The sequence below is a fragment of the Neopsephotus bourkii genome, unplaced genomic scaffold (genome assembly GCF_033783945.1).
Source record: "Neopsephotus bourkii isolate Nb327-2 ecotype Australia unplaced genomic scaffold, CSIRO-AGI_Nbou_v1 NB_816, whole genome shotgun sequence".
In the NCBI taxonomy this organism is placed as follows: domain Eukaryota; kingdom Metazoa; phylum Chordata; class Aves; order Psittaciformes; family Psittacidae; genus Neopsephotus; species Neopsephotus bourkii.
Window position 1 is genome coordinate 33,469 of NW_026901312.1, and position 27,843 is coordinate 61,311.

General features: G+C 38.0%; 1 protein-coding gene across 2 annotated transcripts in view; it reads right to left on the reverse strand.

The window, feature by feature from the left end:
• PCSK5 (proprotein convertase subtilisin/kexin type 5) overlaps nt 1-27,843 on the reverse strand; it is a 269,863-nt gene that overhangs the window by 33,135 nt on the left and 208,885 nt on the right. Inside the window, exons 21-24 of one of the 2 annotated variants that reach the window (XM_061355628.1) lie at nt 13,683-13,785; nt 10,322-10,458; nt 8,181-8,378; nt 7,773-7,841 (exon numbers count right to left, since the gene is read on the reverse strand). In XM_061355628.1, coding sequence (XP_061211612.1) covers nt 7,773-7,841; nt 8,181-8,378; nt 10,322-10,458; nt 13,683-13,785 — 507 coding nt within the window. Of the gene's footprint in view, nt 1-7,772; nt 7,842-8,180; nt 8,379-10,321; nt 10,459-13,682; nt 13,786-25,377; nt 26,607-27,843 lie in introns of those variants that run through there. The other variant, XM_061355629.1, reaches the window with a different exon arrangement.

The following is a 27,843-nucleotide window of genomic DNA, read 5'->3' on the forward strand; positions in this document are numbered from 1 at the left end:
CAGCCTAAACCTCCCCCTGCGCAGCTTTGAACCACTCCCATGTGTCATACCACTGGATTGCAGGGAGAAGAGGTGAGCACCCCCCTCTCCACTTCCCCTCCTCAGGAAGCTGTAGGGAGCGATGACCCCATCCCTCAGACTTCTTTCCTGCAACCCAGACAAGGCCGCAGCCCTCGGCCGCTCCTCACAGGATGCACCTTTCAGCCCTTCCACCAGCTTTGTTGCCTTCCTCTGGGTGCATCAAAGGACCTTCACATCCTTCTTAAACTGTGGGCCCAGAGCTGCACACAGGGCTCAAGGTGAGGCTGCACAACTCTGAATACAGCAGGGTAGTCACTTCCTTTGATCAGCTCATTCTGCTGCGTTTGATGCACCTCAGGGTGCAGCTTGCTCTCTTGGCTGCCAGGACACACCACTGACTCACAGTTTGTTCAATGTCAACCAGCACCCCCAGAGCCCTTTCTGAAGGGCTGCCCTCCAGCCTCTCCTCTGCCAGTTTATACTTGTGCCTGGTGTTATTTTGTCCCAGGTACAAAATACAGCATTTGTTGGTGATTATAAAAAAAACAAGGTTCTGGTGGAGGCACAAGTCTTGGACCCAGGTTTTGATGTCCTGGGCTCACCTGTTTCTTACGGTGCCTTTCTCCATTACTCGGAGGATTGAGGAAAACACTACCCATGCTCCTGAATCCTTTAGCATTTTCCCAGGGTCCTTCTTTTGATTGACCTTGGTCTCTTTGAAACATCACTGGTATCCATGCGAAAGAGCAGGAGTAAGTAGTAATTTGAAGGCTGTACAAACCTCATCAGTTTTCTGGTGACACCCCTGATCTGGGCCCCAGGCAGGCAGCTAACTTCCCTGAAAAAAGGGTCTGGTCTGCAGATGGTTTAGATTATATTTGTTTTAATATATTTGTTCTTCAGTAATTCCAGCAGAATGATTCAGCAGCTAGCATTTCTTTACTGTTTTGATTCATGAAGCTCCTGAACTGCAAATTGTTGGAGCAGCAATCCATACTTTGTTTGTCTTTGTAATTTCAGGAGTACATTCATTGTTTGGTCAGTGGCTACTGAGCTAGACCAGCTTTTGGTCTGATCCAGTATTTTTCTTTTGTGCTCTTATTTCTACAGAGAACTCTAAACTAAAATCTGGAGTATTCTGTGTTTGCAGAACTCATGATTCGATCTCATATCTTAGGCTTTTCCAGTGACTTGCCCAAAGACTGGAATTTACACAGGAAATAATTTTCTTTCTCAGAGAAAGAAAAGTATCGAAACCAGAATGTTTTATTTAATAGATATGTTTTGTATCTTCAGCATGCAAGGAAATCTTCTTTTACCTATACTCTAAGAAAAACAGCATCCTCCAATGTAATGTTCTACCTATACTGAAATACGAGTATTGAAAATCAGACACAAAAAGTTCCAGTTCTTGGTGGGCATTCTTTTTGCACAGATTGCATGTTCTTACTCCAGAAGCCTGTGAAAATGAGTCCTGTTATCTGCAAATCTAAACCCTATTCAGCAAAATTAACCTCTTGAGGAAGATTTACTTTGAGATAAAAAAGGATTCTTCTCATAATTTTCCCTTGTATTTTGAAAGCCAAGGTGCATTCATCAGCTTTGAAGAAATGAAGTTTTCCTTTGTGTTTCTTAGGTTGCTATGGGAACCAGATCACTTTTCACTCATTAATCCAGAGCACAACTGCCAGAATCACAATCTGTACCTGTGAGCTTGAGCCTGTTCACAGTGCTGCCCTTTTAGTTATTTCATAGGTTCCTTAAATCTTCTCCAAGTAAATTTTCTCTCACTCCCATTGCCTTGTAGATGATATTTCCCCATTTTACTCTGTGTAGTGGATCTTGTGGATCATTTGCATATTATTTTAGTCACACTTTCTGCCTTTCTAGATGTATGTTTGTACATAGACCTTGTAACCCAGACCAAACTAAATAGTTAAGTTCTGGATAACCTTTGAGAGTTGCTCAGGCTTTGACTTGCTAAAACAAAAAGCTACACTTGGACCTAAATACCTGTTTTGTAGGCACGGACACAGGTTTCTGGGGTTTCTCAGTGTTTGTCTTTTTTGCAAGGTGTATTTGAAAAGGAAAAGCATGATGGCTATTCTGAACATTCTTCACTTTGCATCACCACTGAGAAGCACTCTGTTCTCAGTGTTAACCTCTGAAAACAGTGCTGGTGCAAATGTTGAAAAAGCCATGTGGTATTCTCTGCAGAAACCTGGATGGGTCAAAATGTGATATACATGGTATTGTGCATGTTGATGAGGTAATCTCTGGGAAACCCTGAGAAGTGCTCATATCATAACATGTCACACTTTCTCAGGCTGGATGAGGTAAGTGGAAGTGAATCTGCAAGTAGGTGAGTAAAAATTGAATTGGGAATATGTGGCTTCATGGGAGGACACTGTCAGGAAGGCAAACAAGTTGGGTGAATGCCTGGCTTTCACAATCCCTTCTGGGAGGAATATTTATCCTGTTGATTCTTATGGATTTACCAATGATCCTCAGTGATCTCCTCAATGAGCTAGGTGGACATACTTAGCATTATTGGTCAATGGTGTGGCAGTTTCTGGTTGTGAAATGCACATATGCAAGTCAGTAGGGATTGCATATAGGAGAAGTTTGTCACTTATCACCGTCATAAATAATCATATTCTGTGTGTGTTCCCTATGAAGGGGTAATGCAAACTGTATTATTAGAAAGAGATAGACAGCTGACGGTGTCTGAGAAAACACATTGGTCCATGTGTTGTATTATAGACATATCAAATAACAGGATTGTTATGTTCATCCATGGTATTGACTCTGAAATTCTCTTAGAATAATTACTTTCAGGGACTCAAATTCTGCAGGTGTTTTTTTTTTTTTTGTGGGTTATTTTTTTTTCTTTTAATCCTGAGGTTTGGCTTACAGTCAATGTCTTTCTAAAGTGGTAAGTTCAACTCAGAAACTTACTACACATTTAAGAATCTGGAGAAAACAGCGTTATTTTGAAGTGATCTAAATCTGTGAGTAAGTGAACTTACATTGAGAGGTGGAAGGTAGAAGCCACTATGGCACAAAGAAAATCCTTCTCCTAATGATGTTGCTTCAGCAGAACTTCCTCTTTCAAAAGCTGCCTTTTTTGAGGCTACTGGATTTAATTTTACAGACTTCATGGTGTTTTCTGGTGCCCATGCCCACCAGAAGGCAAGTCATTAAAACTTAATCATGGCCTGATAGTCAGAGTGATGAAGACCTGCAGTTCCCGTGGACTTATTTGCATCAAAGGGAGCAGTAGCTCATTGCTGTTCTAGAAAGTAGTCTCAGAGTGTCCAAAATTGGGTTATCAGACCTGAGGTACCAAAGTCATAAAGATAATCTTGGAACTATAGACTTGAAATTTATTCAGCACGCTTTCTTAGAGACTTTGTCTGTACAATTTTGTCTTTGCGTTTGCTTGCACAGCAGTAGGAATATATTTGAAACTTGTAATAATTAAGGATTAAACATGCATATTAAAGTCACCCTTAAGTCTTGACTTGCCTTGGCTCTCACTTCAGATTTCAATGTCAGGGCAAGAGTCTGCCTTTCAGATCTCATGGGATACCACGAACTTGAGCATGCCATTTGGGCTTGTATGGCAGCAGGCAGTCAGATGCATTCAAGAACATGTGGGTGAATGAAGGTAGGGATACAAACCCTCCTGTGCATAGTCATTGATTTGACACTGTGTACACAAAGCCATAAATCCTTTAGGGATTAATGCTAAGGCCATTTATCTATTATGTATCCTAGGATGTGAAAGTGTCTGCATGCAAAATGGTATCTGTGAGCATTAAAGGTTCTTTATTTCCCTAAAATATCAGCAGCTTTCAAATTAATGAAATGAATCAGAAAGAAAAGTATCACACAAATTTAAAAGAAAGCACCATATGTAGTTAAACTACAAAGACTTGTGTATCCTTGATTAAGTCTTTCTGACAGTTCCCATCTTTGCCTTCAGACATTCAGTGTTGATACAGTAAAGACATGTTGCCACACTGAGCCCTAAAACAAAACTGAGTCCCAACTGGGAGGAAAACAGACAGATTTTACTTCATTCCCTGAGCATCCCAGAAAATATTATGAACACTGTCAATCTTCCACCTCAGTATCCTCATGCCTGGTGAGCAATAACCTGCAGTGTTACTTACTGGGTAAGTTTTACTTTTTTGTGTAAAAAGTCTGACATGGGATGTAAAGTACTAAACCAATATAGAAGTATGATACCCATGTCTCAATCTTTCTGTAGGGTCATTACTCATCAAGAAGAGATATTTCCTATACAGTCTGCCTGCACTATTTGCTCTGTTCTGCTGGCATCTAGCATCATGCCGAAAGAGAGTAAATCTTACTCATTTTCTTGCCTGCAGAAAGCAGGACGACATTGCCCACGGCTGCAGGCGGTGGTTTAATCTATTCTTTGGTGCTCTGTGAAAAAAATTTTTGGCCAAAAACTGTCTTTCAGGCTAGTGGGAAAAAATGCAGATATGTTCACAGACATATCTGTCCTTAAAATTAGATGTGTGTCTACAAAAAAGAAAAAAAAAATCAATTAACCTCTGTAATTTCTAGATAGTAAGAGAATCACTTGCATTTTGCTGCTCCCAGTTTACAATGTAATGTCTCTGTGGTCTAATATTCCTTTTTAAATTCATACAGCTTCTATAAGTAGGCCTGCATTCAGTATAAACTGAAGCTAAATATTTTTACCTCTTACAGTTTATATCAAATGATCTCTAAGCACTTCAGAATGAGCAGGTGCCTGATGATTTTTTGTCTTAGTTAAGTCTTTTGCAGATATGCAAATACGCACAAAATATGTTTACATTTGCGTATGAAGAACTACTTTTGAGTATGTGAACTATATAATTTTGGTTCCAAATGCTGTGCTTACCACATTTTACTTTCTCTCCACCCCCATTTTTTTAAATACAGCATTCCCCAAAGCTTTCTGCTGCACTTCTAGTAGAAGCGTTCATAGTGTTGGAATGCTTTTCCTCCTCCTGCTCTACAGTTTTTATCCAGATTAAATTCCTCAGTGATGTTGGAAAGAAGATAAGACACAGAGACTGCAAAATCATTTGCTTAATTTTAAAAAGGGTCTGTAGAAAAGCCATAAAGATGTGAAACTAAATGTATCACATTCCATATTTTATCACCTTGAAATTTTACTATTGGAAGTTACTTTTATTGCAATGCAGTTTCCTGATAGCTTTCAAAATAATCCATTTCTTCTAAGAGACAGGCAGTTCAGCTGTTTTTGTAAAGAAGTCCTTAAATATATCAATTTTCTGATAAGACATGAGAAACCTATTACTCTGCTCATCTTATCTATGAATTAAGTTATTGATATGCCCAAAACCTCATAAAATATTAAGAGTATAAATACAAGCAAACAACATCTCTACCTGAATCATTCTAAGTTTGAAGTTTATAGGTCATGCTTTACTTCAAGAGCACATAGTAACTTGCAAAAACTGCTTGGGATCTTTCTTTTGGCCCACTGCTGTGCTTCTGTTCCAGACAGAACTAGCATTAAACTAATCTCTTTGACTCTTAATAATATATGTATCGTAACCACCAAAGAGTTTCCTTTATATTATGCCCCTTACCAAGCTCTGGCATCTAAATACTTCTGACTTTACTGAGCAGTGAAAGTTAATTCAGTCTATGTTTTACCTGCATCCATTCTGTTGATCTTTGAAGCTTTTGAAAAGCCTATTTTAAATCAGAACTTTGACTGAAAGAGCCTGAGGGTAAATATGCAGTGAATATTATGGATGATTAATATTTAGGAGATGAGTGATCTTCTGAGAACAAAGGTAAATGAGTACAAGCCCCGTTTTCTGTATGCCAGCTGCCGACAAACACTCTTGCAGTCTCCTTATGTAGGGGCTCCTTATTAAGCTCATATACAAAGAAAATGAGCCTTTGAGTTGCTTGCAATGACTGTTTTTAAGAGAATTTGCTATTTGTAGTGCATTTCACCCTAATTCAAAGCAACGATTGGCACTTAACAGTTGCCGAAGAGATATAAAAAAATTTTCGCATGTTGTGTAAAGCACCAAAAATATTACTATAGAAAAGTAATATCCAGTAGCAGCAATAAAAATTGGCACTGAAATAGATTCTCTCCTTTCGCTTTCCTTCTTTTTACTCCCTACAAGCAAGCATGACTCTTAGATACTATGCCGTACAAAAAAAGACCACGGTATAGTTGCAATAATGTTAAAAATGGATATCTCCAGCTCTCCATTCAGCAGCATTGAAAGCTCCAGGTACAGTCATAAAGAAAAGCATTAGGCTTGTCTGTGTTCGTTTAGAATGGCTGGTCACCAGAGTCATAGGGTGTTTTATGATATGGCATATTAGATAGGATGTCTGGTCAAAAGTAGTATAGGATGAACATCCAGAAGTTTGGTATGCATGAGCATTTATGTCTTTTCTCCCAGAGAAAAATGTTGTTGACACAAAAGCAGAAACAACATCAACATGATTGCAATGAGTGATGGGAATAAATTTTTTGTTTGTTTATTGATTTTTTTCTCATGGGGTATTTTCATAGTTTACTTTGACTTGAGTTCCTGCTATACACTCTCCTCTGAATGTATAGGAACATCCAGTCTCTGCGTACTGGTGTTAGTGCCTGTTACACTAGGCCCCAGGTGGAGCAAGTAGGAGAAACCAGGAGGCCCAGTATGAGCTCCTGTGTCTGTGGAAATTCTGCCTGAATTCAGAGAGGGGGGGTATACTCCTGGTACTCTCTAAGTTTTGAACTTCAAAAAATGGTTTTGGAAATATAACAGGCTAAATTTGTTCCTTTCTTTCAAAATGTGGTACTTCCAGATAACTATCTATAGATCAGTGATCTGCTCTAATTTGCTGCAAAAAATGTAAAGCTTAGGTTTATTAGGTACTCTGTGCTTTCTTAAGATGAAATTTGTCTAAGGGGTCATAAATGAAGACTGCCTTTCTGATGGGTCACCCTCAGAATGAGTACCTCAGTCTTGAGGTACTTGTACTTCTGTCCATATAGCCAAAGGAAATAATTTTTTTTTACGTAAACCCAATGCAAATGAATAGTTTTAATCCTCTGTCAAGGTGGGCTGTTGTGATACAGAATCAATCAAATTCTGCAAGTTAAATGGCATTTGTTTGAAGACAACAAACTTTCTGTCAACATCATATTATGTTGAGAAGGAACTTTTTTTTTCAATCCCATATGAAAAAAAGAATTGATGTTTTAGCGTTTCTTATATGACGGTAGCATTGGTATTGTGATGACTTGCTCTTGAATCAAATTTAAGATCTGTCCGTATGTCTATTTCCTTAAAGAAAATGTTTTTTCTTTAAAAAAACAAGCATGGGGTAATGATCTATTACCAGGCCTGAAAAAAATGAACATCTATGATAAAGCTCTGCATCTGATAATAGCTTCAGAAAGGCAGTAAAAGTCTCAGCCTGTGACACTCAAACAGGAAAAAAAGTACAGCAAAGATTAATAGACAAATTCATACAAAAAAAGAATTTGTATTTATACTGGAGATAGGATTTAGAAATTGTATTAAAAATTAATACGCTGTGAAAAAATACAGTTAGTGAGAGAATGCAGGAATGACTAATGGCTCAGCAGCATACACATAGGTTCATGACCAGAGAGGGAGGAGGAATAATTTTTCCCTACCTTAGGTATAAGAATAAAGGCTCATAAAGGGAATATTTACCTAATTTGCATTTCTGGCATCCATCTGAACAAGGTATGCAATCTTCAGAGTCAGGATCTTCCACCTCACCTGTGTTTTACAAATCAACAGTTTGGGTTAATTCTAGGTAATAGAAGCCCAGCACTTGGAAGCATTTAGCAAGGTTCCTGGAAATAAGCTTTATCCAAATCCAAAAAGGAGAAAGATTCACAGGAACTTCTTTTGTCATTTGTTCTGGTGTAACCCCACCCAATTTGCAGAAAATACTCCTATTTTACATTAACATGGTATTAGAAGAGAATCGGACCTGCAATTTAAGGATCTCAGGATCAGGTGTGATTGTATATTACAAAACAGGAACCAAGATGCTTAACCAGATTTCTGAAAAAAACCCAGAATATTTGTAAACTCCTACTGAAGGATACTTACCTCCTTTACAGCTATGCTTCTGACATATATTTTGAGTAAGGTAGTAGCCTCTGAAACATCTTTTGCAGTAACTGGAGTTCAGGCATACCTCACAGTGGCTAAAGCAAGCCATGCAGATATGATCTGAATGGTAGTGACCTGAAGGACAGCTCTCTCTGCACTCCCCGTGATACAGGAAACGTTCGATCCCTCTTCTATCTGTGTCACAGATAGGAATATGGTGTCAGCAACAGAGGAAAATTGGGCATAACAATCGTCTTAATGAAGCACCAGTGATGCAGCTGATGAGAATTGATATTGGTCACTGCTAGGTTTGCACAGATTTACACCAGATGAACTAAAATATATAAAAGATTCAGGACTTCAAACCTTCCTCATTCCTGGAGATATATGACATATAAAGATGTCATGCTAGTGGATAATTACTGTTTACATCCATCAATCTAAAAAAAAAAAAAAAGGATTAAGAGTTTTCCATTACTGAATTCCCTTGCAGTGGATATATTTTATTGCATATGCCCATGTAGAATTTCCATTAAGAAAGCAAAGCTGTCCACTTCACCTGTGGAAAGGATCAGTCTGTTTCCACAGTAGATTAATCTCTAACATTCATCCTAGTCACAGCTAGACTCTGGAATCATTCAGATTTGAATATGAATAGCAAATGCTTGTCATGTACAAATGCTATCAGAGAATTAGCATTCTCTAGTGCATGGAAAACTGAGAGTTCTTTTCCTGAAATCCGTCTGAACGAAACCTGTGAAAACACCTATGACTTGACAAGCCATGTGCTGCAACATGGGAATTTTTCTAACAAGTTAGCCCATAGTATGTATGACATACATTAGTGTGGTAAGTATGTTTTATTGCTTTACCTAAAAAGCAAGAATTTGGTTATGATAATTTGTTTTTGAAACAGCTATAATATAACAGAGAAGCAGCTATAATAGGGAATAATTGCAAGCAGAAGTAGTCAGACTTGTTTCAATTTTCATGTGAAAATCCTTATGGTGATCTTTTCTAGCTTGCTCAGGGTGTGACTCTTGTCAGTGTCTTCATTTCCTGATATACAGAAATACAGAAATTTATATTGCTGTCCAGTATACGGAGAGACTTGGGGAACAATTACAGCAACTTTTCCCTCATGCTGGACTTGAAGAATCATTTGAAACTTTCATCTACTGAGTCACATTTCCAAAAGTGGGAAAGTCAATCTCATCTTCAAATTAATGCCACCTGTATTAGTGTTTTCTTGTAATCTAGACACTTATTACAAAATAAAGCCTGGGTCATTAATGACTAGGACTGAAATGGAGGTAGCAGCTGAAAGCAAAAAGGCTGTGGATCCATTGTGATTTCTCAGAAAAAGCTCACCAAAAATTCCTCTTTATTAAGTGAATTTAAAGTTAAACCTTAACTACTCATTTTCAGTGGCAATTCAGGCTAGCTACGCATACTTGTATATAATATCTTCCAGTTCTTCATTTGTCAAATGTTACAGAGGCCAGAGGGAATAATTTTTAAAATGGAGGTTCAAGAGGAGAAGAGTTACTTTTCTGAACCACCAGAAATTTAACTGTACTATCCTCTCAACCTAGGCTCTGTAAAAATGTGTCAAAAAGTATGAGTTTTTTTATGTGTGCCAGTGGTAAGCTTCTCTTTGCATGCCCCATTTTCCCAGCTGAAAGGACACAGCAGTCTGTGGTGGCTAGTTTCCTCGCCTTCTCCAGACATTTTGGAAAGCACCCTGTTTGCTTGCGCATTTCAGGGTAGGACATACTATGTAGAGACTGAGGGAGGCATGTATGGAGCTTTCTTTTCCAGAGGCAGCATGTGCAGGCTTTCTGTCCTTTTTTTTTTTTTTTTTTTTGTGCTACACTTTCTGTTAATGCACCTCCTATTCAAAACAGACCAAGGGAAATGCATAAGGATGCAAGGACAATGCAGAGTTGTGTTTTCTTGTACTTTTAAAAAGACGAATGGACTTCCAAATCTCTTCAGGGTTAAAACAAGATTATGATGCAGATCAGTAGCAAAGACACTATTTATAGTTTTGGCTCTAACAGTTGTGAGAGAAGAGGGAAAAGGGAACTTGGAGGCCAAGGAAGGGGAAAAAGGCAGCACGGGGAATACTTTCTTACCTGTCCCACAAGTGGTACATTTGTTAGGTTCACTTCCGCTGCAGTCCAGGCAGGTATGATGGCACAAATGACATTGTCCTTTGAATTCAAACTTTCCTCTGGGGCACTGCATAATGCAGCGGCCATCATCAAAGACTCTTTTGAGACAGAGAGGCATAATTACAAATTTAGCAACTACTTGTTCTTTAAGTTTAATAGAAACTAACAAGAAACCCAAGATATTTTCCCTTCACTTTATTCTCAAGAATCATTTTCCTTATCTTATTTGTAGTTTTTATTAAGCATAAAGCCAACCATATTTTGAACCTGGATCTTAGACTTCAGAGATTAGATTTTTCTGGGAAAAAAGTCACCTTTTGATAGTGTACCTAAATGTCCTTCTACCACAATCCCTGCTGTCATCACTTACGTCAGAAGGAAAAGAAGACAGTCTTTCTCTGTGAAGGAATGATTTGTCTGTTGAAGCTTTTTATTAGTTTTACTTTAAAGTTTTCCTGTGAACAGTGCTATGGCTTCAGTAAAATGACTTTGTACATGAAGCCTAACTTTTCTCTGAATCTTGGCCTTTAGGAGCTGTATTATTTAGACTTGTATATCTGCAAACACTTAGGAGCTTTGCTGCTAGGTGTTCTCTTTTTACTAGGTAATTATTTGCTACAGAATCCTTTTGTCTGATGAAAATTTCTGGTCTATTTTTCACGGCTACTTAATGTCTATGGGTTTTAATCTGTTTGGAAGAAAATTAGAAAAGCATCGCTGAAGATATGATTGTTAAAAGAATATAAAACAACTTGCCTAGAATTTGACAATTTTTTCCATGTTTAACTATTTTGATCTGTCTGGTATCTGAGGACTTGGGAGTCAATTTTTAGAGAAGCTGAGCACCATTCACGATCTTAGTACAGATTCTGAGATCATCAACTTGTCTGTACACTGAGAAAACAGTAGGTTTTCTATAACATTAATATAGTGTATGCTTCCTTGGAGACAGGCAATGACATTAGAAAATGCCTGCAATATGCCTTTGTAAATTTGAATTGCTATAGTCATCATCAGATTTATTCGGAAAGAAGAGGAGAAAAATATCTGCAAAGTTTAAAATCAGTTTTGTCAAATATTCTTTGAAACTATTTAAAATTTATCATGATCGGAAAAGTCTAGCCTTGTATGAAGTGTGAAAACAGAATAATAGGCCGTCATGTAAACAGCCTTCCTGAAGTACATTTAACAAAGAAAACTTGGGAATTGATTAAAAAGAATTGTGAGGCTCAAGGCATGCTGCTGGAGGGAATCAGGGAGAAGCTTTTATGTGCATACAAAGTGCTCAACAAAGATGTATCTCTGCTCTGGAGTCTGACAGTAAGATTTCAGTAAGATTTTCTGATTTCACAGAAACCAACCTGCAACCTACGCAGGTTGGTTTCTGTGAAAATGGGACATTGTGACCGAAGTACTGAAGGTAGTAGGGCTATGCTTATATGACATGCAAATATTACTGTGTTCTACTACCTGTTCTGACTGTAATGGTAGCCATCCTTGCAAACAGCTCACACAGGTGAAAAGTACATTTTTTCTCTGGGCTTTTTTTTTTTTTTTTCATAATGGCAGACATGAGGAGGTCAGACCTTGTCACTAACCTTTCCAGCATAAACATACAGTAAATAGATGGATGAAGAATTCTGTGAAAATCAATTTGGACAAAATACTACAAATTCTACAATTTGCTACAATTGTGGTAAAATTGCTACATATTAAATACAAAATACCACAATTCCATATTTTTTAAAAAACAGGTAACTTCATTTTGCATTTCCAAAGAAGATGTGATTTTGAAATGAAATAAGGTGGCATCTACTGCTGAGTTTTCACAAAGAACAGGGATTGTTCAGTGTTTGCATTTTCACTTTATTTTCAGTAATTCGTCCCCCCCATGTCTTTTCATCCTTTTCAAAAAGGAAAGGCACTCCCCTGTAGAAAAGCAGCACTGCTGATTTGTTTTATCTATTGGCCACTGTCTAAGCCAGACACCACATGAAGCTCTCAAGAGCAACAGGATTTAGGACTCTGTTTCAATTAAATAGGTCTATTTCAGGTACATAATGAATCATGTCCATTGGAAGGATTTACTCTTTTGCCTCTGGATGAGATTTTTCTTTGTTATTATTTCTTTTACTACTGGCCAAGCTAATATGACTTTTTATAATAGCTTTCATAATGTGCAAAGGAGCACAGAAAGCTTTTATAAACCTTAGATACCAAAATTGAAAACTGTCAGAGGATTTGTTATGGGAGAGACAACATCACCCTTCCAAATGGTCAGAGACCTCATTGCTGCAAACACCTAAGTGATTTTGCCTAATGAGGTTTTTCTTTACCTTCTTTGTTTTGCAAATATCTCTGTGTAAAGCTCACAAAATAGGTTGCATGGAAATACACACAATCTGACTTAAACGCAATTGTAAATCAGATAAATCCAGTCTGCAGCACAAAATTCTGTCCAGAGTTCCTGTGCTAATGCCATTTTTGACACAATGCACCTTAATTTAATAATGTTTTCTTAGTGATTAATTTTTTTGGACTCAGTTGGTCCTGGTGAGTCTTTTATTTGAGTAGTCATGCCATAGGGTAAACTGAAGGATTGAGTGGGGATTTTTTTTCTATTCCTTACAGATTACTGATTCTGATTTCATAGTGGTGTAAATATCAGCTGGCTACAATGAAATCCAGTGCAAGAAAGCCAGAGCTGTCAGTGTGAGAAGAAAGATGATTGGCAGGACCTGAGTTTAAAACCATCAAACTCCTGGATTAGGTGTGATATGACCTAAACATAAGCCTCTGCTCTGCAGGGTCCTGCAGAAAACCTTCTTTCTATTTCTAGTCACATCTTATGGTAGGTTAGAAAAATCAGCCTAACTTAAACCTCCTTCGTTAGGGAGCAAAGCTGAAGTGCTATGAATATCTTCTGAATTATGTGATTGCTAGCCTCAGTGTCCATATTCACGCCTTGTACCGAAATCTATACCTGTAGAAAACTGCAGATGCCCTAGACTCTAGCTGTTAAATATGTCACTGTTGTGATTCTAGCAATCATGATTTTGAGAGGATGACAATGAAAGAAAGACTATGTATTAAAAGAAATCTTTCTGTATCTGTGGGAATCATCTGGCTAAATGTCAGCTGCACATGTAGCAAACTATCTTGTTCACATAACACTTGTTTTCTCACTTGCTCTAGTTTTGTTTGTCCTAATCACTTCTTGCTTCTTCAGTTGACTTCACAAGCTAGTGCTAAAGACTATACAGCCATTTCTCTAGATGACAATGCCAGGTCTTTGTCCTACACTGTGCTGGGAGACAATTACCTTGTGAGCGGGCAGCTGATGCAGTTGTCTGGCTCAGGTCCGATGCACTTCTGACAGGATACTTCACACAACTGACATCTTTGGGAATCATCAAGATATTCTCCTGGCAAAAAAAAAAAAAAAAAGTTTACTTCAGATCAACATCTTACATAAAAAAATAATAATAAAAAAAAAGCGAAAATCCAGATTGGAAAATATAATGAGTAAGAGGAATTAGAGCTGTTTGAATTACTGAAATGAGCACATTTCCCTATAGTATCAGGAAAACAAGTACTGGGTCTTTTGGTGAACCAGCATACTCAGAATTAGTAGTTTCTAGCCCTTATTTACTTTCTTATTTATTTATTTACTTATGTTTTCCATGTGACTCTGACAGAGTCATTCTTGTTCAGGTTAATGCTGGTTTTTTGCATCAGTTGAAGTAATGGGAGACTTTAAGATTCACCACGGAGACTTACATCAAAACCAGTGCTACCTAGGTGTATTCATTACCTAATGCCCTTTGGTGGAGCTGCAACATGCTACTGATGGCAAACTGCAGCATAAAGAGTGAGTTTTCATGGGCGTGGGGTATGCTACGTGAGGGGAAGGACAGCTTCAGTTAGTTGGAGGCATGTTGGTGTTTCCCAAACCTCCAGCTATAGCATCTCTTATCCTCCAAGGTTGCTGCTGGAAGACTCCACACTTAAAAAACTTAGGCTCTTGTTTAGGCTGAATGAAAATTTGGAGCCTAAGTGCCTGTTTGTTACCTTAGAACTGGGATAAGGATATAAATACTTCCAGTACTAAATACTGTGGTACCAAAGAGCAAAGTTTTCTTCATTATTCACTAAATATTAATTAAACTATTGGTAGAAACAGGTAAGCTATATGCTTCATAACTCTCAGAGCAGAAGTATTAATTAGGTAACTAGCATTAATACTGTATCAGTGTGCAGCATTGTGTGAAGACAGTGAATTGGTTTCTCATGCAGTTTTATAAAGCTGAAGATTTTTTTTAATGTCTATTTGTTACAGGAAAGTTTATTCTGAGTGTCTGTGTTTGAAAGAATTGTCTGTGCCTTCATTCATAAGTAATGGAAGAGGTTGGGCAGATACTGCTATATAATAAATATAAATAAATATCCATAAACCCTGAAGTTTGTATGGATACTTCAACAGGGAGAAACTCTTTCCCCTTACTTACATTGCTGGAGGGAAAACAGATTTGGCAAATGTGGTGAGCTTTAAGAGTCAAAATACAAATGTGGAATGACTTGGTTTTGGCTTTCAGTTACAATGAGTTCCTAACATTGAAGAGCAAATGCACTGTATAAGCAACTATTGCTGTAAGTGTAAAATGATATAGGAAAGAAATATATTCTAAAATACAGCAATTTACATTCTCTGTCCTTTGAGTTTTCTACACCTTATCAATCTGTATTAAAAAAATTTACAATAGTTGAAATCTCTAGTATGAGATGTAACCTAGGATAGTACTTATGCTTAAGGGGATGGAAACAGTATAAAGGCATACAACTGGAACGTCCATCCAACAGTGGGAGAAAGCTGAGGTACACAAAATGTAGGTATAGATATAATTTTTATTTTGTAAAGGCTGTGTGTTTCCTGAAGAAAGGAAAAAGGTAAAATGCAAGCCAAAAGCCAGTGACAGAGCCACATAAAACACGAAGTGCTCCACAGAAGCTGCTCTGGGATTAGTGGTAACTGGGAAGAAGCTCAGAACCAGGAGCAAATTAACAGTCTCTTGATGAGATCGGGGAAACAAGTATGTGTAAGCATACACACATAATTTTATTGTTCTCATTATCCAAAAAGCATTCAGTATATGTCTGTATTTACACACATTTATGTAACCCCACACATGCCCATTTGGCAAAACCTTGAATTGCATATTGTCATATGCATATTGACATATGCAAATTGACATAATCCAATGGAAGTGGTGTCGCTTTTAGGCACTGCAAGACTGTATCTTGTATGATAGATTAATTTATAAACAACTGATGATAAAAACATGAATTGTACAGCTGTTTGACATAGAACTCAGCAGGATTTTGAATTTATCCAGATATTACTGAGATAAGATGTTGTGTTGATGAATAACTATAACAATACAGAGTATTTATATTTCTCACTTACTAGGAAAAAAAGCTGTGGCCTGCTGTCTGGTAGGATCATCAGGCCATTGACAGATTTGTTTAGTGTAGACCTCTTGAGCCTTTGCAATACGTATTCAGAGGGTATAACATGGAATGCCATGAGATTTTAAAATATAATTTAATACATATATATATACATGTATGTATTTGGACAATACACAGCCATGAAAAAATGCAGTATCTGGAGTGTCTTCCTATTACAGGTCTGGTGGCTCTGTGCTTTATTCTGGTAGATTTACATCATCAGGCCAACGTTATTAAATAAAGGCTTCTCTGATGCTGTTTTGTGATACATCTTAGAAAACGTTTTGTTTCTCCAGTCCTTCCCTTTATTTGCCCTCACTGCCTCTGTGCTTATCCATCAGACCTGAGCTACTAATTCATACACCTTGGCTATGCCAAATCAAATCCTTCCCACATGGTAGAAGCGCTTAGTTTTAAAAGGTTTTTATTATTTCTTTGTTACGCCTTTCATTGGAAGTGCTGTAATTCATTTCAGCTGGGTTGGAGCAGCGCCAGGAAGACCAGTCCTCTGCTTACTTTATCCTCGAAGCTGAAGTATTGTAAAGCATACTATTATAAGAATGTGCACCAGAAAATACTTACATATCAGGCCGTCTGAACTGCAAGTCACACCTAAAACTGTAACTCTGTCACTAAATGTTAACAAAATAGTTTTTAGTGTATATTCATGGAGTTCACACTGAAGAGCAACTTTAAAGAAGACTTTTAAAGTATTCCACATGTTAGTTTAACTGTTTGCCAGAATTCCTTGTGGGCAAAATATTTCTTTACACATCTTGCTAGACAAATGCTAGTTACCAAAGCCTCAACTTTTTTTTTTGTCTTGTTTTTTTTTAAATCTGTATTTAGGTCTGTTGTCTGTCCAACATACGTATGGGGGGAATACTCTCAGCAATTTGTCTCAGCTATGCCTTCAACCAGACAATGCTGTCATGTCATGATCCTCCCATATTTAACCTTCATTTGTATCTCAGTTTTGTTACCTTGCTACCTTGTTTAAACAAACCCCAAACAAACAGGAACTGAAGGTATTATAGAAATACGACTATGTTAACAGACATAATGCCTCATAATGGGAAGATTTTAATGTAAAATTTTTAATGTCCCTAGTTGGAAATGTCTTTAGCTGTATATGAGAACTGCACACTTGGGCTTAGTTCTTATCACTTCATATGATGCATTTTAAAATGAGTTAAGGACTATTAAATCCCATCAAGGAGGAAGAAAAACTGAATTGCAGTGAGATTGACAAGTTAGGGTGTCATAGCAAACTAGAACTCTAGTCTGAGTCCCAGACTAGAGCACTGTCATAATTTCCAGGCCATTGCTATGTCCTTGCATAAGCAGCATTAAGTGTACAGCTTAACTATTTTTAGTTAACTATTTCTCTCCTGCTTTCCAAAAGCTGTGCCATTCATTGACAGCACATGGTCTTTCAGGAAACCAGTTGGATGAGGGTGTAAATATCCTTCTAAGATATGAATGGAGATAAACAGTTTTGTGTGCTGGCAGTCATAAACAAATCTTTCTCTTGTAGCCCTCCCATGAGACTTAGTCACTGCAAGTCATGTGTTACTTCCCCATTTTTCTTAATCAAAACATCACATTATCTAATTTTAAAATGTTCATTGATTATCTTCTATAGCACTGCCCCAGTGGCTTTTCTTTATAGTCAATGAAAAAATGACCTTATTTCTTCCCTTTTGCTCATTTACTTTCATGGGAACTTGAAATGGATTTTGTACTTGGGGTTTTGTATGTGTAATCCATGGGTTACAAAAGTTTTACAGAGCAAATAAAGAAACATTGATCAGAATTGTTTTTATCAATAAGCAGCGAGGACTGAAAGGATTTAGTCTTAAGGAGCTCAATGCTTTTTCCATGTCTGGGCTTGATACATCTTGTTTTGGCTGGCTTGTGGGATCAGCCCCTTGAGTTTTGCTGAAGAAATATTTATCCATAAAGCTTAAGGCCGTACAGACTAATCTCTGTATAACAAGCCATTAAAGTTCACCCTGAGGATTCCTCTTGAAGCTACTTCTTTGTTTAGCCCAAAACCTTAGTGTTTGATAGATTACAGCTCCCTGAAATAATCTTGTCTCCATTTTAAAAATGTTAGGATATTTCCCCCCCCCCCCCGCCCCCCAATTTTGGGCAGTCATACAAGATTTGAGCCTGGTTTCCAATTATTTGTCTAGCTTCAGCTTTCATTCTCCTGCTAATTATTCTTCTCCACTCAGTCATTTTACACATTGACCAAATTTCTGCCTTCTTATTTGGATGTGCAGAAGGGATAAAGAAGATACCCTTCATGAGCAAAACTTTGGGGTGTAAAATTTGAGGTAATCAGAGGGATTCAGGTTTGGAAGTCTTCTTTTCAGAAGTGCTTTGGGCAGTGACAAACCTGAAGGCTGAAATTAGGATATTGGCTCCAAAGTCACCGAATCTCCCCCTTTTGCCAAGGGACAAGGCAGAAACTTGAAAAGGGCTGAACATCTCTACCCTGAACAGTAGTGTGTAGAGCTGAGTGTGATATAATGATTTTAGGATGAAAGACCCTTTTGTTGCAGGATTAGCTGAGATCACACTGAGCCTCAGGTTAGCTTTGATTGTGACAGGCAGGAGAGAGGCAGCTGCCTTTATCAACCACACTATCTTACACAGCCCTCTATTCTTTCCCCTGCAGAATAAAAATATTTACATTAGCCAAAGCTGGCTTTTTTGCTGACACAAAGGGATTTTCTCCCCCTCTTTATTCTGTGTATTTCTTTCTTCATTTCTATGTAGTATTTATACAATGGTTGTTTCAGAAACTCACTGAAGTCAGAGTCCTCAGGGGTACTGAGTGGACATAAATAGACCCCAGAAAGACATGTTTTTAGAATTTAAAAAATCAGCTTTAAACCTCCATTTGTACTATTATGTTTTTTTTTTTTTAGCATTTTAAAAATAACTTTTAAACCTCTGTAGGTACTAATGACTTGGATGCCTGGAAGTAAAAGCTGTCTGGGACCAGGCTTTTTCCCTGGCCTTTGTGGGCACAAAGGGTGCCTGGAAAGGTTTTCAGCTCCTCACCTGGAGCCTGAAATTTGACTGCATTTCCATGAGAAAGTAGGAAAGGGAATGGAGCAATCCTGAGCTGTATTTCTAACACTGTTCTGTACCTTCCTCACTTCTAGGAGTTCGAAGTACCATGGCAGTCTCAAAATTTTAGACTGAGAATGGAAAAAATCTACTTAGCCTTTCCATTCCTGAAGCTTCCTAACTGGAATTCTCCCTGTCTGATCTTGTAAAGCTTCAAATTTCTTGTGAAGCTCAGTGGCTGGGAATTTCCTAAAGGGCAGTGGAATGGAGACACCTGAGCCTCATTGAAAATATCTCGTTGTGCTGATAGTAGTGGTTTGGTACCAGGTAGTTTCCTGTGGAATATGCAAAAGAAAGGTGGAAGCTGACTGTATACATTGAGTGAAGCTGGTGTTATTTGCACCTGGAGTACATTAAAGATAGAATCTTTCAATGCTGGAGGAAGACATGTCATAATCCAGTGGCAACCAAGGTAGTATGGTGTCTCTCTCCTGTGTTTTACAGCTAGAAGTATGTAACTTGTATACACAGAGCCTTTCCCTGTTGATGGGATTTCTGCAGTTTGATTTGGGTAGACCTAAACCTGAAATGGGAAGACCTGGATGTCTCAGGGCAGTGTTCCAGTGGTGTTATCTGTCTTAAATAGGGAGACCCCTGCACATATTGTTCGTGCTGGAGATCTCCAACTTAATCAGGATGCGAAAACGTATCTGCTGATCTACCGATTACTGGGCAGATTTCAGCAGGCAAACTATAGCCCCAACAAGATACAACAACATAGATTCATAATGCTAATCAAATGCAATTTCTGTTTAGTTAGCAGAGATGAATATGTGTCTGAAAGAAATCTGCCAAAAAGACACAAGCTTATCTTCTTGGAAGTAAGAAGCAGAAAAAAAAAAAAGTCTTTAAATGAGAGGTATAATGGATTAAATTTGTGTTCCTCTTCAGCTAACTTGATACACTTATGCTGGTGATTTTTCCTTGCTTAAAATATCCCCTGGCTCGTCTTCACTATGAGCATTTCAGGAATAGTCAAGGTAACCTCTTGTCCTGGGTACAGCACTAAACCACGACACCTGTTTTCATGATTACCCTGCAAAGCACTGTCTGGGTTGTTCCCTTTAACGATCATGTGTTCCACACTGAAGGTGAGAAACAGGAAATGATACATAAATTCACATATGGCTACAGAGAGGCTTTGTGACACCATTTGGCTATGTGAGCTCTTTGAACCCCCATTTTACCATTCAGGGAGGCTGTGCTAAAGGCAGACCCCGTAATAGCGCCATTTACACAACTTCAGTTCAGTATGGCCCTGCTCTTGGAGTAAGAAAAGAGGATACTTTATTTTGGGATGAATATTTGAGTTATAAATGTCTTCTGGTGAAGTGGCATTGCACAGAATGGACACATTAGCATGTTCACAAGCACCATGGCTAGCAGCAATTGTGATCCAAGGGGACAGGCAACCACGTGCTAGATTTTCTTTCTAACCCACATCTCAAAGGACATCTGCAGGCATCAGGAGGAGGGCACTGGGCAGGCCAAGGACAACTGAAAATAGGAAAGATATGCAACATTATCCTAATTGTAACTAGATCACATTAGTCATGCTCCAGTAAACTTTTATTGGTATTACTGATTTTGCATGATGGAACCATTAATTCTCCTTGGGTAAATAAATATTCACTGCCTGCCCATGTTGTAGCTTCTCTGCCACCAGGCTGATGGGGAAAATGAGTACTTTATCAGCTCACTGAGTAACGCCATAAAGCAAAGATGTCTACTGTTTTGTGACAGAACTTTCTGCTTTTAGAAATGATGTTGTTTTCCCAGAAGACCTTCAACAAATCCATCCCCCAAACACTGAGAAACACTGATAAATAAATAATTATACAAGGGGCATTCTTCTAAGCTGTGCCTTGCCCATCTTTGGCAGCAAACGCATGTTCTGCTCATAAAAAAAGAGATGTAACAAATCCCAGCCTTAGGTGTGGCACTGAGAGGCTGCACTGCTGCTTACTGGAATTATTTTTTTTAAACACTCACAGCCTTCTCACCACAATAAGCTCTCCCTTGACCACATTTCTCATGCTAGAAGTGAGAACCGGCTCCATTTTTATGCAACAAACAGTATTTTGTAATCCCGAAATCCTACTAGAATCATTTCATAGTGAGTGTGGCTATTAAAATACAATTCTGTGGTGGTGTCTGCAACCCTTGCATAGCAGGTAAATGTTACTTTGGCAATCTCTCTGGCTTTATCCTGAGGATTTCAGTACATTTTCCCTAGTGAGACTCAATGTTACTGTGCTCTGAGACTTCACAGGAATGTCCCCTGACTTAAAGAGATCTGAATAGTTTGCTCATCAGTGTAGAACCAGTGGTGGAAATGCAGCTGTTGGCTGCACTTAGGACTGGTTGGTTGCAATTCTAATGTTGAGCCTTAAGCTGTTCTCACAGACACTGAGCTGCTAACCACAGTTCTTTAGTCCTTCTAATGAGGAGGATTTAAGCCCCAATACACTTTCATGACAGGTGGTAGTAAATAATCAAATAACCAATTTCATAAAAAATTGAAATCTCCCAAGATAGTTTAACTAAACCAAACAGAAATCAGTTTTTCTCCTAAACAAAATCTTCATAAAAAACACATTTTCAACCTTGTTTCCTTCATACATTGAAACTACACATTCTGAACAAGCTTGCACAAGTTGCTGGTGTACGTTTCTTTCTGATGAAAACTTGACTAGGATTTTTCTTTGTACGCTGTAAAACTTTTTAAATGATTTTTTAAAAATACTATGCACAAACAACTAATGGCAGAACTTTTCCTGATTCATTCTGTACCAATGACATGACAATTGCATATCCAAGATAAATATAATGCATGGTAATGGATCCCAGGCAAGTTATTGTTCCACAAGTTGTACTGCGAATTGAAAGCTTTGACTCATACAAGCAGTCACTTTAATGTCTTTACAGGAAACTTGAATTTATAACAGGCCTTCTTACAGTCATTCAGTTCATTAAATAATTTCATTAAAAAGCAGCAGATAGTTACCTAAAGTGGCCACTAATACAGATAATGCTCTCTCTGGTTGTGATACCAGTATTAAGAAGATTAATTTTGTCCTCACCAGTTACAAGTCGTATTTAGTGAGGGGTGAAATTGCTGTACTTCGCTCTAGTATCTCTGTCTATAGGCTTATGGTCTTCAAGGTTCATACAGTCATTACCTGACAATGTAGAACAAGCAGCAGCCCTATTGCACAATATAGTCAGTAGCAGGGGTTGCCCAGAATTTCACAGGATGGTGGAAAGCTGCAATCCCAATGGAGACTGGGGTAGTCTGTAAGCTCTCATATGAAAATCTCAATTAGGAAACTGTGTCCTTCACACAGGGAGAGCTTGCAAAGCCTCCCCAGAAAGACGCAGGATTTGCCAGTGTAGATTGTTGTGTGGGCAGGCAGGGTCTAAGCCAAGAGCTACAGAAGCTACTGGTCAGAAGCATACGGTTTCCATCAACATATCTTGGCAGGTGTCAGATTTGCTGGTCCCACAACACTGGTGTGTGGCTGAGGTGGACAGCTGCAGCTAGAAAGGGAGTAAAACTGTAATCCTATCACAGAAAATGAAACACTTTTATTATAAAATGATGCCATCACACACCAGGCTTCTGCAGGATGTTCTGAAAGTCTGGGGCATGCTAATTATTTTTTTTTTTCTGGTTAAAAATAGTGTTAGCACATGTATGAGATTTCTTTTTTTTTTTTTTTCATCAAACTTGTCACTGTCTTTGAGACTTTGAGGAAAGAAGAGGTCTAGTTGGTGTCTAGTTTTCATTTAATTTAGAATTCCACAAGGATTCTCCTAAGCAGACATGAACTGGAAAATACTTTACCATGGACGCGATACATCTTTACTAGAAGAGCATCTTCAATTTCTCACTGCTTTTTGATTTGTGATATAACTACAGCAGAAATCAATTAACAGGTCTGGGCTGATGCCATCCACGGTCCTTTCAGAGATGAAGAAAAGCACCTAGTTTATACTTCGCAGATTCTGAACTTCCTAAAAAGATAACTCTTTTGCATGCCAACAACAGTGTCAAATACTGAACTACTCACCACTGAATTAGAGAAGAATGATTGATCACCTACAAAAACTCTGCAGCTGGGAACAAACTAGCTTCCTTCAATTGCAATGCTGTTGCTGCAGTGATCTTGCACAAGGACTAACTATAGTGCTGCTTACAGATTCTGCTTGCATCTGGCCACTGCTATTAAGGCATCATAAATAAAAATGATCAAAGAGTCTGAGCTGACACTAGGAAGTGCTGGTTATCAGTCTAAAACTCAGTTCTATGCTTACATGTCTATGAGACTTTACAGCTCGTTTATGGATACACCCTCTAGAGCACACTTCTTTGGCCAGAGCTATAGCAAGCTCTTTGTCTGTTTGTTACTCAAAGAAGATGAAATCTTGTCTATCAAAGACACCATGATTCATTGAATTTCTCATAACAGTTGGAAGATAAAGGTGGGGTGTGAGCTGAAAGAAGCCTTTCTATTGTACTGGTGTAAGGGTTAGGCCAACCTTTTTTGCAGCTGTGGTCTCACCAAACAAATGCTAAGAATGTGCCATCCCACCTTACTCCCAGGATTGACAGGGAAAATGAGAATGACCTAACGCCTTGTTTTGGAACCAAGGGGAACAGTAAGATGTTTAAAGCTGAAAGGTGTTTTCTTTCAGAAAATTCTTTATATGGCCTCAGTGAACCTCCTCAAAACGTCATTTGAATATATGACTTCTTGGGTAAGTTGCCACCTTGGTCTCCACTCAGGTCATGGGAAAAAGTGGGAAATGAATGTGAGCATCAGCTAATGCTGATGGAGGATCTCACTCTGGGGTCACAGATGAGTCTACATGGAGCGCTTTTGATCTAGGGGCCAGGACAGACATCCTGCTGTTCTCATGCGGCAGCCTGGGGTTGTGATCTGAGGTATACTGGATGTGAGTACTGGCACGTGAACAGACATCAATATCCCACTGTGTAAATGACCATGTATGACAGCAAAGATGAAACCTTCCACCTAAGCTGTCTGAGCCAACAGGTAGTTATGCATTTCACTTTTTTCACACTAAGCATGCAAGAAATCAGACTCATCACAAACTCTTATAAATCAGAGGAAGCTGACGTTGTTACCTGCTTGGGTTCAGATGTAGCTGTATTGCTACTACACTAAAGATGTCCTCCACAAAACCCAGACATTTGTGCAATCATAAATCCATCACTTAAAAAAAAAAAAAATCCACAATAAAATTAAACACCCTTACCCTCCCAATTTGTTTCAATGAATTTCATGTAGTGATGTATACCATAAAGCTACCTGTGCCCTTCAACAAAGATATTTTACATATAGATTACCAACATGTTTTTCCAGACCAAAAGAACAGTAATTTAGGTTAATTTAATAGAAAAAATAAAATATGGAATAACATTGATTTTGGCCAATATCAATTACAACAGAACTACCCTATTTTACAAATAACAACTGATCATTTTACACATGTACAGTATTTTTCAGTGAAAATGAATTTGGATATAACAATGTGTCAGTTTTTTTAAAGAAAACAAAGTTTTTAATTTCTTCTCTATAGTAGTGTTAGAGACATTTGTAAGTATCCAAACAAATTCTTTACAATCCATTACATAATTAAATCTCAATTATGAATATATATTTATATATAATATATATAATATTAACTTAAACTTTGAAAGCATTATGTTCTAGTTAAACACGTTATACTGAGAAATGAGGCAGTACCAGACTAGTAGGTAAACTAGCACAAGTTGAATTCGTTCAGATTTGAATGTTTATCAGGAATTTTGTAACGGGCACCAAAGGAGGCTGGCTGGCCCCCTGTCATACCAAACCAAGTTGTAATTGTTTATCTGCTCTCTGCTAAAGGTGGCACATTATCTCTATAGGTTTGTATTAATTTGTTTGTAAAACTTCCACAGTCAGTTTTGATCCCCTTTATTTTCTAACATTTATATGCTTAAAGGCCTTGCAATCCATTTTCTATTTATGTGTCCTAGAAAGATGTCTGAAAAAGACACTTTGTGTATTTTAAGTTTTATCCCCTGAAAAATGTATCTTCGCAATTAAATTTTATGTTTTCTCCTAAATGACTGTCTTTTGAACAGTATGCTAAGTTAAGCTGAAGATATATTAAACAAAGTTTGCACTGTCAGCCATGTGCCTGTGTAAAGAGAGAAAGGCAGGAGCCAATTCTCTCACCACCCAGGATGGTTTTACAGTGAGGTAACTCCATTGGCCTCAGCAAGAGTATTCTTGCTAAAATTTATATTGTGAGCAGTTAAAAGCAGATTCAGGCTTATCACGACACAACTGTTACACCAAGAGAATCACTCATTTATTGCCCTATATGTAATTATTCCTGGAGATGTATTTGGCACAATTATAAATCCAGTCCTGTAAACACATCCTGTCACAAATAGTCACACTGGCATTTACATATGGGCACTATGAAATAGCTCCACATATCTGTATGATAATATCCCCTTTGTTATGAAAGTTACAAGACAACAATAATTTATGAATACTTCTTACATGTTAGCAATGTTTTCTGACTTCCGAGAGTATACATTACTCTTGCTTATGCAAACCAAAAGAAGTAGTATCTTTTGAATTTGTTCACTACAGGAACAACTTCTTTTTTTTTTTCTTTTTTTTTTCTAAAGTTTATTTGAAATAGCTTAGACAATTTAAAAAAATAAAATAAAAATCCTAGCATATCTGTTAATAAGCTAGCTGTCTAAAAATGAAATCTATATGACCAAAACCACATTTTGGGCGAACATATATACATACTGCATGTGATACAAAAACCAGCACACAGCAGAGGAAGTAAGAAAAGACGTGTGTGCAGAAATGTTTACTTTCATTTCTTTAAATACTGTTACAAAAGGGGCAGAACTTAGTCCTGCAGCTAATGATGTTTTTGATCCCCTCAGGAACTCAAGTTCCCCCTGTCAATACACACAGCACAAAAAAGACTAATGCATACATTTTTCTATAGTTTAGTTTTAATCCATGTAAACTTGTGTTGTATTCTTAAAACACTCTTTAAACATCTCAAGGGGAAAGAAGCAGGAAAAAAAGGGAAGAAAAAGGACCTTCAAAAAACAGGAATAATCCTAAGGTTGACAGGAAATCAAATCATGACTTAAATGTTAATTTTGGCATCAAATGCTTTGGTCACACAATACTGACTCTGTGATTCTGGATGCTCAGCTCTAGACACCCAGTTATGAAAGGTAGGCGTGTTGTAGTTTTTCCATTTGAGTTCCAACAAACAGTTCACCGTCTCCCCAGACAAGGAGGCAGGGAGAGAGAAAGGTGGTTTTTTTTTTTTTTCTTTTTTTTTTTTCCTTTTTTCCTTTTTCAATAATACAGATTAATCTATAAGTCTACAGGAGCAGGAGGATGCTGGGAGGTGTCAGTTCACCCCTTGTGCGTACATGTTCTGCAACATAACTGCTGAAGCACTTTCCGCTGGCAGAGATTGTTCTTTTTCACCAGCATACAGAATCCTCCCTCGGCCCAGGACTCTTCCGTGGCTTCCAGGGGGCAGCAGCAAGAGAAGGGGAGGTTGAAGGTTTGGAGAGCATGGTGTGTACAACGGAGGAAGGTTTAATTGGTCAGACAGGCAGATTTGGTTGAAGAGACCATTCAGGAGCAGGTAGCAAGTAGGAAATTTGGTCCATCAAAAGGGATTTCAGTCAATAGCATTTTTTTTTTTTTTCAGGAAGAGATATTGTGTGGTCCGAGAAGGAATGATTGGTATCCATTTGTGAAAAGGAAAAAAAAGATCAGAAAGAGAATAATTAGAAAACAGTGATATTTACAGCAAAGAAATTTGTTCTCAATTGTTATGAATTAAAAGAATAAAACAGTCAAACCAAGAAAAAAGAATAAAACATTCTCAACAGAAATGAAATTCCTATAGTGTGAGTGAGACTAGTAACCAGTGCTCTATTGTCAGGTAAAGAAATGAGGCCCTCTATGCTTTGTGAATTAACAGAAAACAAACATTCTTCCAAACTTTCCTTGCCTCTCTTAGTCTGTTGAGAACATGTGCTGTATGGTGGGATCCTGTGCAGTGAGGGCACTGCAATTGCCTGAAGGCCCACACACTGGTCTTTCGCTTTCATGGAAGCTGCACTTGAAGAATCAGAGAGACCACTGTGAGATGCGGTGTGTCCCCAGTTGTGGGCAACTACATTTGTATCTAACTGAATTTGAAAGTGTACAAATGAGGACAGATTTATCCAGCCATATTAAAAGACCAAACTGGTACACGAAATATCTGCACTGCAGAATTCAATGGAGATGGTGGTTAGTCAAAACTCACAGTGTTACACTTCCTCGTCATTTATCCATCTGTATCTCACCTTCTCTGGACTTGCTCTAGATTACAATGACGTGAAAAGGCCTTGTGATCAGTATCTAATGTCAGTTTATGAAAGACAGGATACTTGTCAAAGTTTTGAAGGCCTGATTTCCAACAGGAGCTGTAAAGGTCCATAAAAACAAAACTTGGACCTGCAGCATTTTTTTTTTTTATTTAATGTCTTCGGTAAAACTCTCACTAAAGCCAGCAGAAATGAGCTGGAGCCAAGAGTCATTGTCAGCTTTTTGTACATCTGATGTCAGGTATCTTCCATATGGCTTAACACTGGACTTTGTTCTGGTACGATTTTCCTGTTGGACTGCACTTGTTGGGCTGTATCTAGAAGCAATTCACATAGTAACATTTTTAGGGAAGCAAGATGTTACTAAGTATCTCTGTAGTTG